This window comes from Fusarium redolens (genome assembly GCF_020744475.1).
Source record: "Fusarium redolens strain MPI-CAGE-AT-0023 chromosome Unknown BKA55scaffold_3, whole genome shotgun sequence".
In the NCBI taxonomy this organism is placed as follows: domain Eukaryota; kingdom Fungi; phylum Ascomycota; class Sordariomycetes; order Hypocreales; family Nectriaceae; genus Fusarium; species Fusarium redolens.
In genome coordinates this window covers 2,439,946-2,454,454 of record NW_025763666.1, presented here as the reverse complement: position 1 = coordinate 2,454,454, position 14,509 = coordinate 2,439,946, and the positions used below count along the sequence as shown (strand labels likewise).

At 47.4% G+C, this 14,509-nt stretch overlaps 7 protein-coding genes across 7 annotated transcripts; 3 read left to right on the top strand and 4 right to left on the bottom strand.

Moving 5' to 3' along the window:
• Positions 1-107: 107 nt before the first annotated feature.
• BKA55DRAFT_559005 (uncharacterized protein) lies at positions 108-1,258 on the bottom strand. Its single transcript, XM_046191897.1, has 3 exons — positions 1,159-1,258; positions 1,024-1,111; positions 108-972 (listed from the first exon to the last, which is right to left on the bottom strand). Exons 1-3 carry the CDS (start codon positions 1,216-1,218, stop codon positions 209-211), a joined length of 912 nt encoding a protein of 303 aa, XP_046054174.1. The 5' UTR covers positions 1,219-1,258; the 3' UTR covers positions 108-208.
• Positions 1,259-1,705: 447 nt separating this feature from the next.
• BKA55DRAFT_734717 (uncharacterized protein) lies at positions 1,706-2,715 on the top strand (the record flags this gene model as incomplete). Its single annotated transcript, XM_046201265.1, has 2 exons — positions 1,706-1,779; positions 1,836-2,715. The coding sequence occupies 2 exons, from the start codon at positions 1,706-1,708 to the stop codon at positions 2,713-2,715; spliced, it is 954 nt and encodes a 317-aa protein (XP_046054173.1).
• Positions 2,716-2,788: 73 nt separating this feature from the next.
• BKA55DRAFT_251604 (fungal-specific transcription factor domain-containing protein) lies at positions 2,789-6,034 on the bottom strand. The gene is made up of 7 exons (XM_046185363.1): positions 5,685-6,034; positions 5,275-5,606; positions 4,827-5,206; positions 4,679-4,759; positions 3,942-4,624; positions 3,685-3,888; positions 2,789-3,615 (listed from the first exon to the last, which is right to left on the bottom strand). The coding sequence occupies exons 1-7, from the start codon at positions 5,870-5,872 to the stop codon at positions 2,901-2,903; spliced, it is 2,583 nt and encodes an 860-aa protein (XP_046054172.1). The 5' UTR covers positions 5,873-6,034; the 3' UTR covers positions 2,789-2,900.
• Positions 6,035-6,465: 431 nt separating this feature from the next.
• On the top strand, positions 6,466-8,979 carry BKA55DRAFT_558999 (major facilitator superfamily domain-containing protein). The gene is made up of 11 exons (XM_046191896.1): positions 6,466-6,727; positions 6,781-6,827; positions 6,887-6,960; positions 7,013-7,187; positions 7,242-7,312; positions 7,374-7,542; positions 7,594-7,937; positions 7,983-8,040; positions 8,105-8,187; positions 8,237-8,492; positions 8,549-8,979. The coding sequence occupies exons 1-11, from the start codon at positions 6,693-6,695 to the stop codon at positions 8,845-8,847; spliced, it is 1,611 nt and encodes a 536-aa protein (XP_046054171.1). The 5' UTR covers positions 6,466-6,692; the 3' UTR covers positions 8,848-8,979.
• A 591-nt stretch (positions 8,980-9,570) lies between these two features.
• Positions 9,571-10,669, bottom strand: BKA55DRAFT_672293 (uncharacterized protein; the record flags this gene model as incomplete). Its single annotated transcript, XM_046197985.1, has 3 exons — positions 10,324-10,669; positions 9,882-10,275; positions 9,571-9,826 (listed from the first exon to the last, which is right to left on the bottom strand). Exons 1-3 carry the CDS (start codon positions 10,622-10,624, stop codon positions 9,571-9,573), a joined length of 951 nt encoding a protein of 316 aa, XP_046054170.1. The 5' UTR covers positions 10,625-10,669.
• A 353-nt stretch (positions 10,670-11,022) lies between these two features.
• BKA55DRAFT_590727 (Alpha/Beta hydrolase protein) lies at positions 11,023-11,975 on the top strand (the record flags this gene model as incomplete). Its single annotated transcript, XM_046195135.1, has 2 exons — positions 11,023-11,130; positions 11,187-11,975. The coding sequence occupies 2 exons, from the start codon at positions 11,023-11,025 to the stop codon at positions 11,973-11,975; spliced, it is 897 nt and encodes a 298-aa protein (XP_046054169.1).
• A 456-nt stretch (positions 11,976-12,431) lies between these two features.
• BKA55DRAFT_590726 (uncharacterized protein) lies at positions 12,432-14,480 on the bottom strand (the record flags this gene model as incomplete). The annotated part of the gene is made up of 6 exons (XM_046195134.1): positions 12,432-12,764; positions 12,822-13,156; positions 13,218-13,380; positions 13,440-13,697; positions 13,770-14,135; positions 14,199-14,480. The coding sequence occupies 6 exons, from the start codon at positions 14,478-14,480 to the stop codon at positions 12,432-12,434; spliced, it is 1,737 nt and encodes a 578-aa protein (XP_046054168.1).
• Between the last annotated feature and the right edge of the window lie 29 nt (positions 14,481-14,509).

The window sequence follows — 14,509 nt, the reverse complement described above, 5'->3', positions numbered from 1 at the left end:
ATATACTTAGAGATGCAAGGTGAATATACTGGCCTTAAGGAGCAAGAAAACATCAACTATTGACTTAAGTCGTTGGAAATAATTATTCTAAAGCCTACTAAAACTTTCTCGAATTTATGTAAAATACGTCTTTCTATTATTTAGGATAAAAGTGTTGAGGTTTCTTATCTCATCTAGACTAGTTTCGATATCAGGATCCATATTACGACTAAACTTCTGATATGACAAAACCAGACACAGGAGGACATGGCGGATAATCTTTATGGTCGAGAGGCTCCTCACCTCTCTCAACCCTCCACCGATTCGTCGCTTCCAACGGCCCAGAAAGGTCTTTGAACAACCAACCCCATTTCGTAACGAATCCCTCCGACATTTCCCATCCTGATACATCCCACGGCGGTGACCAAGCAATCAAACCACGTCTTTCCATCTCATCGTCCGGGAACCCCTCATACAAACCACCAATGCAATCAGCCCATAAATCATCTTCATCAAAAGTCCCATAAGCTCGAATCAAACAGTCCCGTGCCTCTGGGGAGGGAAACATATCAATCCAGTCACAGTGCATAACTGTTTGTTGAAGAACTGTGGGGAGAAGTGCTGAAGGGAGCGAATCTGGGTTGGTGGGGTAGGGGACTACGTGGATAGTGTCTTCATCGCCGCAGTCAAGAGGTGTGGTTAGAATGCCGGAGATGAAAGTCCTGTTGACAGCCAAGGCGCGGAGGGCGTTGTATTGGAGGAGTGTAATTAGATGATCTGAACTGAGGGGAAAGGCGACATTTGACTGATTCTTCTTGGTTCTGTATGCTAACAGAGGCTGTCTGGCGTTGTATATGTTCTTGACATGGGATGCTGGGACAATAGACATCGATTCTTGGTTGATATCCCAGCATTCAACCACTGGTTCAGATATGATTGTCTCGGCTTCAGTCTTTGACGCCTTGGCCTTCTTTTCTTGAGCCTTTCTCTTCCCTGTTCAATCTCTTTAGCAGGACCAATGAGGGGCCGCGATAAGTGACCTACGGTATGCTCTCATGTTTAGCCTAGTCTGAGCTCGTCTTCTTGCTGCGGCATCTGTTGTTCCAGTCCAGTTATCTTCTATGCTTATCGCCTGTATCAGGTGAGTAAGTTATGCCGAACCATCTTGCGGGCTCATACCTCAGCCAATTGCGGCATCGAAGTGAGCTGAACGGATGGTTCTTGCGGATAAATCGACATCTTGAAACTATCGAATGTTGATGCCGAAGGAAAATGCAACCTGCTCACATTCTTTGGGTCTAACGATTAAAGACGTCGGATATTGAGGCACAGACTAGCAAGGGTAGTGTGGCGATTGGGTAAGGTGATTGGTTACTGAGACATGAGCGAACTTGAGATGGTTTAGCGTCATGCAACCTGCTCACTCGTCCGTTTCTGGATTTGCGTATCAGCGCCTGATTAGTTCCCATAGAGTTGATCGTGATTGGTCAGACACTTCTTTATGTTACCTGCTCACAACGCTTGATATCCGAACAGGCACAATGGAATTAGGTATGGAGTTAAGCAGCGGACTTCTGTTGCGGACTTTGATGGGAGGAAATATATAAGAATAGCCTTAATATGGCCTTGTCAAATCGCTACTCACCACTTTAAAAACCATCAAGTCTCATTAAGGTGACACTACTCTTCAGCTTACTTACCTTGATTCAACTTCTAAGACGACACGATGACCTTTCACCCTGATAGCCTCCCCGATCTCACTGGGAGAGTGTACATTGTTACAGGTGGTAACTCTGGCATGTCAGTCTACTTCGTATTCGCTACTGAGAGGTCTTGATCGCTGACTTTTCTTACAGGGGACTCTACACCGTTTCCCATCTAGCGAGACATGGTGCCCACGTCTATATGTGTTCACGATCTCGCGACAAAGGAAACAAAGCTATTGCTGGGATTCAAAAAGATCACCCTTTAACCAAAATTGACCTATTGCAAATCGATTTGATGGATCTGGCAAGTGTCGTTGCGGCCGCTAAGCACTTCCTCTCACTCGAGACATCCCTCCACGGCCTCGTCAACAACGCAGGCATCATGGCTACCCCGTTTCAGATCACCAAGGATGGGCATGAAGCTCAGTGGGAGACAAACTATCTTTCCCACTGGGTCTTTACAGAGCATCTCCTTCCAGTGATGCTGAAAACATCAAAGTCATCACCCCCCGGAAGTGTGCGCATTGTCAACCTCTCCTCATCTGGTCATCTAATGGCCCCCAAGAACGGCATCAACTTCGAAGACACATCCCTCAGAGATGCAAACGTCTGGGAACGTTACGGTCATAGCAAACTTGCCAATATTCTGCACACCAGAGCCCTACACAACAAATACGGCCCTGGCTCAGGTAACAAAGAAGGCGAGATCTGGGTGACATCAGTGCATCCCGGCCTTGTAGAGACAAATCTCTCATCGAGTGTGGATTCAGCTGAGACTGGGAGTTTACGACTGATGTCAATGCTGAGATGTATGAGACTGCTATGGACTGCGGATCGAGGCTCGTGGAATAGTCTTTTCTGCGCGGCGAGTCCGGATATGAAACCTGAACAGAGTGGAGAGTATATGGAGATTTACCATCGGCTGTTTGAGCCTTGGTGGCAAAATAGTGCGGCGAAGGATGAGGAACTGGCGAAGAAGTTGGATGAATGGACGAGGGAGACCATGACAAAGGAGGGATGGGTTCAGTAGGAGTTCTTGCTGTTATCCAGTTATTATATAGACTGTACTTGTGTTTAGAGACCTTGAGAAATTAATTTCAGAATGTATCATAAAGATTGCTGTTTTATTATTTCTATCATATTACAGTACTTGAGCCAGTCGTGGCATTATGTAATACAGCATTCAAATCTTGACTGTTCTGCCGCTAGGCAACCTCAAGCCATGAAGTCTGCGCCCAGCCGATCCAGCATGTTCTCTGTCGCATCATGCATAGCTTCAACTAAGTCCCAATCCATTCTATCCACACACCCCTGAGACGAACCACCATCAACAGCTAGGCCATTTCGACTCTGTTGGTCGTAGGATATCCCGAGTTTCTGCGGATCAAACATTTCTAGTAATGGTTCACCAAAGATGTCCCCATCGGCAGCAGAGAGCTTGGGATCCGTAACAAAAGCCAACAGGTCGTCGTCGATGAGACCCGTTTGGTTAGTTGTTTGATCAGTCGTATATGAAAGTCGACGTGGCCTGGTTCTTGATCCTTTGCTCCTCTTCAACAAGCAGCGTAGCCATGCTGGGAAGTCGAATTCTTCCGGCTGTCTGCCCTTGCTGATGCAAACATCAACTGTCCAGATCATTCTCAGGTACATATTCGGCTGACTTCTCAGAATCTGACTCCAGTCTGTCAAGGAATTCCCGCTGGCCTGGAGTAGACATTGGCTGTCAATCTGTGCCAAATTGGCAACGTGTCTCGCTGTTTGTCTAATCCACTCCACACCATAGTACTGAGGAAAGAAAACATTCATGGTCTCAACTAATACTTTCAGTCGATCCTGATTTGATGCTGGAGTTGAATCCGCTCCTACCAACCCGTTACTGAGCCTTGCTGTGATGGTATGAAGTGCCAATGGTGTAGCCATACACGCAACGCTGTGAATGAACTTTAGCTTCAGAACTGAGGAACAAATCTAAGGGCGGTGCTCGGTTTGTTGGACTTACGCTGATATCGGGAGCCAGCGGGCCAAGCGACGGCGGGTAAGCTCCTCATAGCATTTTGTGATCTTCTGAGCAGCATCTTGCAACTCGAACGAGCTCTGCTGGAGTTTCAGACTTCGCCCAGGTCTTGATGTATCTCCACCAACGGAATCGGATGTGAGAGACTGCCGAAGTATCTTATAGTGACAGAGAGCAATAGATGCAGTGCTATACCATTACTTAGTCTAGCTAGAATGAAATCATGATATAGGGCAACTCACTGATAGTAGATGTACATGAGATTTGTCTGTAGCACAATGGATTTGTCTTGGTCATTGCCCTTCCCGTAGGAGTCTTTGGGCTCATTCTCAAAGGGAGGAAATTGAGCCGAGACCCTCACATACCAGGCTTTCAAAGAGGCCTCGCACTTCTCAAAGGCGAGGTCTTCGTGCTCGAGGAATCGCGACTTGGACTTTACGGAATCCTCGAATGGGTACGTCAGGGTAAGCACATCAGTCAAAAGGATCATGAGTTCAAGGAACTTTGAGAAAATGCCAATTTGGCGCCGTTTGGTAGCTGGAGTGAATACGCTTGACCGATATATGTCGTCCTGGAGATGTTCCGCCCCTAAAGGGATCGTGTTCTTGAAGTCGAAACGGTCGTGGGTGATATGGAGACTAAAGCGCGTGCAGAGCGGTGAGATGCGGTCCATGATGACGCAACACCACCATAAGCGGTGAAGAGAATTTTGGTACTTCCGTTGTTTTGAAGATGTCATCTCTATTAGCTCCGGCATCTCCGTGTATCGATCCGCGTTGATACTTCTGGCGTGCTGAATGGCTAAGCTCAACCATGCCTTATAAGGGTTTAGGGTCGTGTTTGAAGGTGGTACCCAGCCCATCATGAGAATGGCTGCTTGTGCCAGAGGGAGGGACGAAGTTTCCGATCCTAGATCGTACAACAGCTGTACATGTTCAGTTAATTTAGTAGCGAACCCTTGGGTTATTGTGGCACCAACCTTTGTCCGCCTATAGAATTCTGCTCGGGCAGTTCTAAGACTCGAGAAACCAAGTTGCTTGATGATATGAAGAGATACGAACTACAGAGGTTAATATGGTTAGTCGATGGCGCCGTATCAAACGATGTAGCAGAAAGGATAGACTCACGTTACAACTAGCAAAAAGCATAGCCTGAAACACCAGGAGTGACATGGTGGCCTGAGGACCTGTAGACTCCTTCAGAGAATACATTTCCCAAAAGTCACCTTCATTCAGAAGTGGAAGTAGAGGATGTTGGTGTCTGAAGTACTGCTCCACAAAGTTGTCGAGTATTGGTCGACTTGGGACGTGTAAACATCCTTGAGCTTCCATGTAGTTGAGATCTTGTTGAGCAATCGTGTGAATGTTGTTGACCTTCAGATACGGGTAGTGAAGGAAGAGCACCGTAGTATTAGTGCTGGTCCTCGGCGCCCCGGGCTGGGCAGATGGAATGTTAGGGGCCGTCATCCTATGACTATGCGTAGATCCTTGTTCTGACGAGCTTGTTTCTGTATGAATCTGGTTAGATACCAGGACCAAGATGCAGTGAAGAGTATGGTGAAGATGGGTTGCTTACCTCTGACGGGTGGACCATCATCATATCTAGATGACGTCGAGTGTATCTCTGCGGTTTCTGTCTCGCTGTCGCCGACGCGATTTTCAAAGAATGCCGTGTCGTTGATAGTATCGCCGAACGTCAGCATCCCAGGGTCGAGACTGGGTGTATGAAATGATAACCCGGGGTGGTCATCGAGTGCCTCAGTGCCTGTAGGAGCGGGTTCAGGGTCATTGGCGTTATTGTTTTCATTGACCTCGTCGTCTTCCAGTTGCTCCGACAGCTGCCGGTCATCCCCCTGATAGTCATCCTGAGACGACCAACTTGTCTCATTTCTCGGTACCTGATGATTTCTTGAGTCGACGTGAGTTAGTAAAGAAAAGGCAAGGGAATGCAAGCAAAAGAATCAAGAGGTGAGGGTGCCTGCTTACAGCCTGGAAGCGCGCCCAACTACCAGACAGTTCTTACAGTCGAGGTGGCAATTGGTGCAGGGCTGGCCCCGTATCGAGACATCACAGCGAACCTTTCGGAACCTGCAAGACAGACAAGCCCGAGTTGATCGCTTGCGGCGCTGTGTGCGCTTTGTTTTCTGATGGTCAGGCGACACGGGAGAGTCCATTATCACGACTAAGTAGGAGAGTCTAAGATGGGAAGAAAGGAGCTCCAAGGGAGGTGAGCGATGTAGGATTCAGATTACTGCGGTAGTTCGATAGGCAAACAAGCCATTAGATGGATATGCGGGGCAACGGGGCTAGTGATACTGTTGCATGCTGTCGCATTCACATCCATGGTTAGACTGTTGAGGAGTCGAGAACTTGACTAAGCTGGGGTAGGCGTCAAACTTTGCGGGGAAATGGATTTGGCGGAAACGTTTCCGACAATCTAACGAGTTGACTTACGCCTCACCTTCTGTAAACCAGCAGCAACATATGGATTATAGTTGACTAGAAGGCAACCATCAAGTTTAACAGGCTTCTCCTCGGGGTCCCGGAAAGACACAAGTCCAGGTCTATTCTAGTGGGGTACCTAGTAGTTATACGGGAGTGCAGCTCAAAATCTCGTACCTCTCTTAGCCCCGTGGCATCCCTCGGTAGAGCAGCTAGCGCAGTACCACTTTGCCGTGGTAATAAGTGTGGGTCTGAGGCAGCCTCCATTTACCCCATATTCTCATTTTAGGTATAGATTCGTCTGGGGTAGTAAACTAAACCTTAAGGGACAGGCTATCGAGACGGCATCTGATGCACTATGGTAAGCCAACCTGGAACTGTTGCCTCCAGCCAATATTATAATACATTATTCATCCTAATCAAAAATGAATATTTATATGGCACTCAGCCTCTCCGTCTATCGTGCACCAAATCCAAAATCCTCACCCGATCACTTTCACACTGTACCTTTCATATACCCAACTTGGATAATCACCATATAGCTATAGACTGATGGCTGCCAATCAAGCTTCATCCATGGAGCCCATGTAAGCAAAGTTCCACAGCAATTTTATCTATTAGACTAATGACAACGTTACAGCCGTACAGACCCGGATATTCCGGGGACAGTTGATATGAGCCTTTCTGGTAACACCTCAGACTTTTAATTTCAAGAAAGTCTCTGACTAATACCCTTACTTCAACAGAAGGACAAGAGTCGACTGCCTACGGACTGGCTCTCTATCCAGTTCCCTCCGACGATCCCAACGATCCTTTGCAGGTGTGCACAGCTTTCACTCTCTCCAAGCCTCAAGTTCTGATTATACAACCAGTGGCCAAAATGGAAAAAGACTACGCTATTGTTGCTCGTGTCTGTCTATTCATTCCTCGCAAACGGCAGCTTGTTCGGTCCAACTGTATATGTCAACTATCTGGCTGATAAATTTCACAAGACGCCAAACCAAACATCTCAGCTGACCACGTACCCAAATTTACTGTTTGGTTTCGGTTAGATCTTTGATCTGCCACTGAGTTTCAAGATGCTGACTTATTACTCGCTAGGTTCTCTCGTTTTTGTACCAATGTATCGCAAAATCGGTCGTCGTCCCGTCATGCTCATATCCCTTTTGCTGGTAATACCTCTATGTCCATGACCGAAACAGTAAATCCATACTTACACAGATAAATTCACAGTACTGTGCTGGTCTCCTAGGAAGTGCCCTCTCCAACTCTTACGACACCCTCCTTGGTTTCCGAATGCTCCATGCATTCGCCTCTTCCGTTTGCGAGGCTCTCCCTGCGCAGGTCGTTGCAGATGTATTCTTTCTCCATGAGCGTGGCAAAGCCCTTGGCTGGTATACCTGTAAGCGACGTCACCAATGACCTGAACGAAACCTGCTAACACAGATCTCAGTTGCACTGACCACTGGTACTCTCTCTGCTGTTGCCGCTAGCTACATGCTGGCGGGTGGCCACTCCTACAACCTCTTCTTCTGGGTTGAATTTGGAATAGGATGTCTCTTGCTCCTTGCTGTTTTCTTCCTTTTTGAAGAAACTATGTTCTTCAGAGATAGCCACATCCCAGGTGTTCAATTGAGCGCTGATGATTTGGCGAGACTTCAAAAGGATGATGAGCAGCAGACTACAGAGGAGATCGAGATCCAGGCGACCCCGCGAACCTACGTTCGTGACAGTTACTTGCAACAACTCAAGCTCGTTAGAAGGACGGATCCAAACTCTCCGATTTTCATGATGATGGTAAGACATCTCAGTGACTTCAGCGCATGTCCTAATGGCTTGTAGATTCGATCGTTTACATATTTTGTGGTTCCGCCAGTCTTTTGGGTCTGCTCAACTTATGGTATGTCACATGTGCATCAGCTCATAGCAGGTAGAGTAACTCTACTAACTATTCACCTTGGTAGGAATCATCATTGGCCTGGCAGCCCTTGCTTTCACCGCAACATTTCCAGGCATTGTATCAGCTCCGCCTTATTCCTGGCCAATTGTAAGTGTACCAAAGAAAGTTCCTGGATGAATATTGACATCTTCTCAAGGAAAACACAGGGCTAATAGCCGTCTCCGCCTTTATTGGCTACCTCGCTGCTGCCGGGCCGTTCAGTTCGCTCCCTGATCGATTCTCCGCAAGGTTGACCAAGAAGAACAACAACATCTACGAAGCTGAGTATCGCCTCTGGTGCCTCGTGGTGGTACTTTTCGTATCTCCGGCATCTCTGATCCTATACGGATATTCGGCTGAGAAACAACTTCACTGGTTCGGCCTAGTCTTTGCGGTTGGGCTCTTCCAATTTGGTATGTCTTGACAGCATACATCTAGGTTTTGTGCTAACCACGTCGTCTTGAAACAGGAGCCTTTTTCTTCTTGACGTATACACTTGCGTACGCAATGGACTCGTATGAAGCAAATGTACCAGAGATGTTGATCGCGATGAATATTGGCAAGCAGGCCATCTCTTTTGGATTTGGATATGAGGTCATCAACTGGATAATTAAAGACGGGTATGTGACGGTATTTGCAGGAATATTCTGCAGTGTTCTGTTGGTTAATAACCTCGCCGTTTTTGTCTTTTTGGTCTTCGGGAAGCGACTGAGAGGGTGGTATACCCACACTCGCCTAGCCAAGATTCATAAGGGAAGCATTCATTGAAGGGTTGGCTATTGCGTTGGTTATTATGCAGTTAGTAGCCTTATAGGCTTGCTATGGAAAGCAACCAGACCTGCCGGTGCGCGGTCTGAGATGTGCATCAGATGTGTCATATGCAGATATTCAATACTGACGAGAGCCTATCATACGCCCTCTGGATGGTGCATAACGGCTGTTCTGTGCGACCCAGCTCATTGTAACCTAACGCGCTGCCTGATTGCCAAGAGATGGCAACAGACAGCTGTATCGCCCTCAAACTATTGTGTGTGGGATTTGGTCTGCAGTTCACACTGGCACCTCTGTGGGTTGCAGCAATGATCCCCTCTTTGACGGAACATAGTTGCTCCCTCTCAACGGTGGGCGGCAGGTTTTCCGACTCGTCGCGCCATGTATGGAACTCACAGTTTGAGATTCGAGAGCCCCGCCTGGTTTGGAATGTGTTCAGCAGCTGTAAATCTGTCTGGATTGACGGCAGCCTCTATACCAACTGTCCTGTTCCGCACCTAAACGGCCTCCTGCTTCGTACCGCAGAGTCTAGCACCAGAAATGAAAAGCCCGTGCCAAAGTTGGACAGTTCTGGTTCCAGTCAAGATCTCTTTATATGATCTTAGGTAACTATCTTAAACAAAACGTTTTAAATTTATATTTACATTCACAGCCTCAAATCAGTCCAACTGTAAGGCTATATGTGCATCAATGTATGTGCAATGAGTACATACGAGACTATCAATTTTCCATTGCATTTAGAAGCACAACAGACACCTTATCTCGCAACCCTTCCTGGATCCAACCGGGGAACCCGCGTATCATAGAAGTCCAAGCTGAAGAATTTGGGACAACGACTTGAGCCCCATACCCAGTGTAAAGCTGCTGCACAACACTATCAGCGACATGCTCTGCAGATATCGTGGTATCCTTCATTTTCCCCTTCGCGATAAGTTCCGCGATCAACGGTGTTTTCACCCAAGTCGGATGTACGATGCTATAAACTATTAATCACACTGCAGGATAAGTAAACATACCCTGATATATCTTACCTAGTTCGCACCAGTGGTGCCTTGTAAATATGCCTCAGCTCCTGTCCCAATCCCTCGTGGAACGCGAGGAGTCCAGACTTGGTACAACCGTAATCCACATTACTGGCCTGCGTAGCAAAGGAAGCCAGACTTCCAACGTTGACGACATGCCCGTGGTTTCGTCGTACCATAGCAGGGAGGAAGTGCTTTACAAGCAGTATCGGCGCGATCATATTTACGTCGAAGACTTTGCGGATCTTGGACTCGGGCAAAGCGAGGATAGACATGGCGTTGCCGATCCCGGCGTTGTTAATGAGAACAGTTGGGTCGCCATGTTCAGAGACAATCTGTTTGGCGACGTTGGAGATTTCAGCTGGGTCGGAAAGGTCTGCCGAGGAGAAAGACACGTTTGGGGCTAGAATCTGTCAGTCTAGGTTGCTAAGGAGTCATGCTGTTGACTTACGAAGTTGATAGCTTGGTGCGTTGAGATCAACAATAATGACCTTGACGTGTTTCTTTGCAAGCTTGATGACAATCTCTTTGCCAATGCCACTGCTACCACCAGTGACCACAACGATTTCTTTTGTCCAGTCCCAACTGTTGTCGGTAAGGTAATTGTTGACCTTCCTCCTGCTTAACCAGACATTAAATCGGGGGAGCAAGGTGACCAAGAGCGCTGCAGCAGCACCAGCCAAGATATTCTTGTTCTTGGCTAATTCTGTTACATGACCCAGGGTGGCCTTGTCTAGCTTCGGGAACGACATGGTGAGTGGCAATGTGATGGCGACAATTCCGAGTCAATTGTTAACACGATGGTATAGATCGAATAAAAACCCAAAAATTGACAGTTTCATCCGGATACAAGGTTCATTAATTACTGATGCGAATTATCTTTATCGACGCCTCGGGGCGCACGGCACAGGCGGTATAATTTGCCATGGGGTTGAAATGCCGAGGGATCGATTTCCCGAGGGACGCCATCATCCACAATACATTGTGCCTTGGGTTCAGAACCATTGCTTCTACTTGTGCCTCAATGTTTAGTTTATTAAATATCAATAGTTGTTTTCTATTTCGAATTGAAGCCAATTCTACAATCGACTCTGTTCTGCTCAGTAGACCAACCACTCACAATTATTCTCACATCTGTCCTCGTGTTAAAATGGCTTCTCACAAAGATGTCGATATTCCCACTTATGATGGACTAAATCTCAAGGGAACCTTGTTCTCTGTCGGTCAGAAAAAGCCTTGCATTATTATGTCAAGCGGTGTAAGTCACATGGAGGCTCGAGATCCTACAATCTACTAACTCACCCTTCAACGTAGTGGTCAGGACTGCGATCCCATTTTCTGCCTGAATTTGCAGCACGATTTAGCAAAGCTGGATATGGTGTTCTGACCTACGATAACCGGTGCTGGGGAGAAAGCGAGGGTCTTCCTCGAGAACAGGTCGATCCTACCTTACAAACACGCGATTACCTCGACGTCTTCAACTTTGCGGTCACCCAGCCCGAGGTAGACCCTGCCAAAGTTGTCTATTGGGGCTCCAGTATGTCCGGTGGAAACGCCATCTGCGCAGCAGCTGTGAACCACAATATCGCGGGCGTCATCTTGCAAGTCCCCTTCATATCAGGCGAATGGCTCTCTCGTATGCCAGGAGCGTCGACAAGCTTACTCCTCGGTGAACGAGCCAAGGCCACAGCGGAAGGGTCTCCCTCTAAGATCGCCAACTTCCCCAGTTCTCTTGATGAGCTGAACAGCGGTGCATCCCAAGCTGTTCTCAAAGACCCAGAGTCGATCCCTTTTATTAGTGAAATGGAACAGCGAGGACTTGATTGGTCCAAGACGTGTACGGTGCAGAGCCTAACATACGCTCTGCTTCATGAGCCACTGGCTTATATCCATCGTATCTCACCGACGCCGATGTTGATGATCGTGGCTGATCACGATGTTACAACGCAGCCGCATCTCCAGCTTCAAGCTTTTAATAAGGCATTGGAACCAAAGAAGCTCGTGGTTCTCAAGGGTATGGGCCATTTTTCACCTTACTTTGGAACGCCGTTCGAGGAAAACGTTCAGGCACAGATTGCATATCTTGATGAACTCTTCGCGTGATATAGCACACAAGAGGGATTTGGCTGAGGTAGTGAAGAATTAGATACATGAATCATTTCCGAATTCTATTGTCTTTAGAGAGCACAATTAAACTTTGGCCTGGTGAGGAAGGAACTTAATGCTATGATGATTTGGTGAGTACGTGCTAACTTCCAACTCTTTATCTTGCCTTTCCTTCTCCATCCTCACTCTTCTGCCAGCAGAACTGGTGGATTGGGATGCACTTTACCTGCCGACAAGCCCATGACCTACAAATGCACCATCGCTCGCTTGCTCTTTCGTGATTGCAGAATCAACTTGTGTGAACAAGATATCTATTGGCTCAAGCTATATTCACTCCATGAAGTAACCATGCAGTGGCAGCCGAGTCGAAACAAAGCACTGTATCGCAACCATACATCCATTGTAAATAAATGTCGGGCGCCCTTGTTACATATCAACCATACATGATTCACCCTAGAGCTTAGATGTAACCCCCGCCGACTTGCCCTTCTCTCTCGTTTGCAAGATCCGTCTAAGAATCTTACCGCTGGGGCTCTTCGGAATGGCTTCAATAAACTCCACACCTCCCTGAAGCCACTTGTACTTTGCCTTGTGGCTCTCAACATATTTGCAAATTGCAGTCTTTACCTCTTCGTCAGGCTTATTACCCGTACTAACATCTTTCACCACAAAGGCTTTGGGCACTTCTCCAGCGAAATCGTCGGGAACAGGGATGACTGCGCAATCTGCAACGAAGGGATGAGAAAGAATATGCGCCTCGAGCTCCGCGGGAGCCACTTGATTCCCCTATTGTCCCGGTTAGTTGTGCTTGTGTCCAGGGCGGATTGAATGGGCTGTAGATACCTTAACTTTAATGAGCTCTTTGATACGGTCGACGATGACTACGTGCTCTGTACCAAGAGGCGAGAGGCGTACGACAACAACATCACCTGTTCGAAGCCATCGGCCGTCCTCATCCCACACAAACGTCTCTGCTGTAGCTTTGACATTGTTCATATAGCCGAGGCAGATGTTTGGAGATTGGACGAAGAGTTCACCTGGCTTCTCGAGCTCAGTCACTTCCTTTCCATCTTCATCGATAACCTTGCATCGGGTCCCGAGAATGATGGACCCCGATGTGCCGGGGAGAATGTCATGCTCGCTTGTGGTGCAAACAGAAGGACTGCTCTCTGTCAAACCTGTTAAATGAAATTATGTCAGCTATTATTCTAGGAAACGTTTTGTTGTAGATCAACTTACCATATCCCTGCCCAACTTTCCATTTGGGCCATAACTGCTGTATACTCTCAATGGTTTTGGAACCAAGTGGTGCAGCACCTGAAGTGACCCATTCTATACTACTCAAGTCATATGAGTCGCATTTCTCTTTATTCTGAAGCAGTTGGATAGCGACAGGCGGGACCTATAACACAGTTTCCGAGTCAGTCAGATACAAGGGTGATGTATAAAAGATCAACTTACAAGCGGCAGGTGACGAACTTTGTACTTCTGTATGGCTGCGAGCATGTGGCCTAAATTGTATCTTGGGAGGACCACGACTTCATCACCTTGCCAGGGTAGTATGTGGGAAATGATGACTAGACCATAGATGTGGCTGAATGGCAGCAGACCCAGCCCGACCTGCGTCTCAACCCCAGCTAGTTTCCGCCCGTAAGTCTCGTACGCAACTTGCAAAGCAATGTTACTGATGATGTTGTAGTGAGATAGCATCACACCTTTCTAAGAACCACATTAGTATCTGCCTAATCGCCAGAAGCGATCATCTCTGGATCCCGGGGAAAGAGAACTAACCGGAAGTCCAGAAGTTCCGCTTGAGAAGCAAATATAAGCAACCTGTCGTTTTCCTTGCTCCTTTATCCATCGCAACGGGGGAAGGGAAGCGAGCTGTCTTCCCTCATCTATCAACGTAGATAGAGCGATAAACTGGCTATTATTTATCTGACCAGGCATATCGAGGATGAAAATATGGTCTTTAGAGATATTTGCCGCGGCGGCTGCCTCCAATGCCACAGGAAGAAGAGGGATGCATGTGAACAAGACTTTTGCACTTGTTGAACGAAGTTGATGCGTGAGTTCAGAGGCACTATAAGCGGCGTTCGCCGTGGTAACAATGGCATTGAGACGATGCAAGGCGTGAGTCAATGGGACGTAATCAATCTAGTGAACACAAACTTAAATTAGTAATTGCCTCCAACATGTCTTCGAATTTTGCAATCGCACCGTATTCCATGAAAAGACGCAGGCCACCTTGTCCCATTCCGTGCCATTGGCAACACTCCAATCGAGTCGTTTTGCTATGGCCCTCGCCATAGAGTCGACCCTTTCTTTGACCTCAGCAACAGTATAGGTATGACCCGTCAAACCACAAGTGTATGGATTACGAGAGAATTGCAATGATTTGCGGCCATATTGTTCAGAATACATGAAATCTTCGACTGTGATGTTGTCTGGGAGTGGCACCGAAGGGAGCGCTCGCGCCCAGGCTGGTGATTCAAAGACCATTATGGCGTTCAACTGGATCAAAGGAATAA

What these genes read in the sequence shown, in the direction of transcription:
- BKA55DRAFT_251604 (XM_046185363.1), bottom strand. Translation starts at nt 5,872, where the DNA reads ATGGACTCTCCCGTGTCGCCTGACCATCAGAAAACAAAGCGCACACAG. An exon ending in TGCTTTTTGCTAGTTGTAAC is followed by an intron (nt 4,760 to 4,826) that starts GTGAGTCTATCC and finishes TAACCTCTGTAG; the next exon opens with TTCGTATCTCTTCATATCAT. An exon ending in CGCTGGCTCCCGATATCAGC is followed by an intron (nt 3,616 to 3,684) that starts GTAAGTCCAACA and finishes GTTCATTCACAG; the next exon opens with CGTTGCGTGTATGGCTACAC.
- BKA55DRAFT_558999 (XM_046191896.1), top strand. Translation starts at nt 6,693, where the DNA reads ATGGCTGCCAATCAAGCTTCATCCATGGAGCCCAT. An exon ending in TGCTCATATCCCTTTTGCTG is followed by an intron (nt 7,313 to 7,373) that starts GTAATACCTCTA and finishes ATAAATTCACAG; the next exon opens with TACTGTGCTGGTCTCCTAGG. An exon ending in CTCCGATTTTCATGATGATG is followed by an intron (nt 7,938 to 7,982) that starts GTAAGACATCTC and finishes AATGGCTTGTAG; the next exon opens with ATTCGATCGTTTACATATTT.
- BKA55DRAFT_559005 (XM_046191897.1), bottom strand. Translation starts at nt 1,218, where the DNA reads ATGTCGATTTATCCGCAAGAACCATCCGTTCAGCTCACTTCGATGCCG. An exon ending in CGATGCCGCAATTGGCTGAG is followed by an intron (nt 1,112 to 1,158) that starts GTATGAGCCCGC and finishes CACCTGATACAG; the next exon opens with GCGATAAGCATAGAAGATAA. An exon ending in GCTAAACATGAGAGCATACC is followed by an intron (nt 973 to 1,023) that starts GTAGGTCACTTA and finishes GAGATTGAACAG; the next exon opens with GGAAGAGAAAGGCTCAAGAA.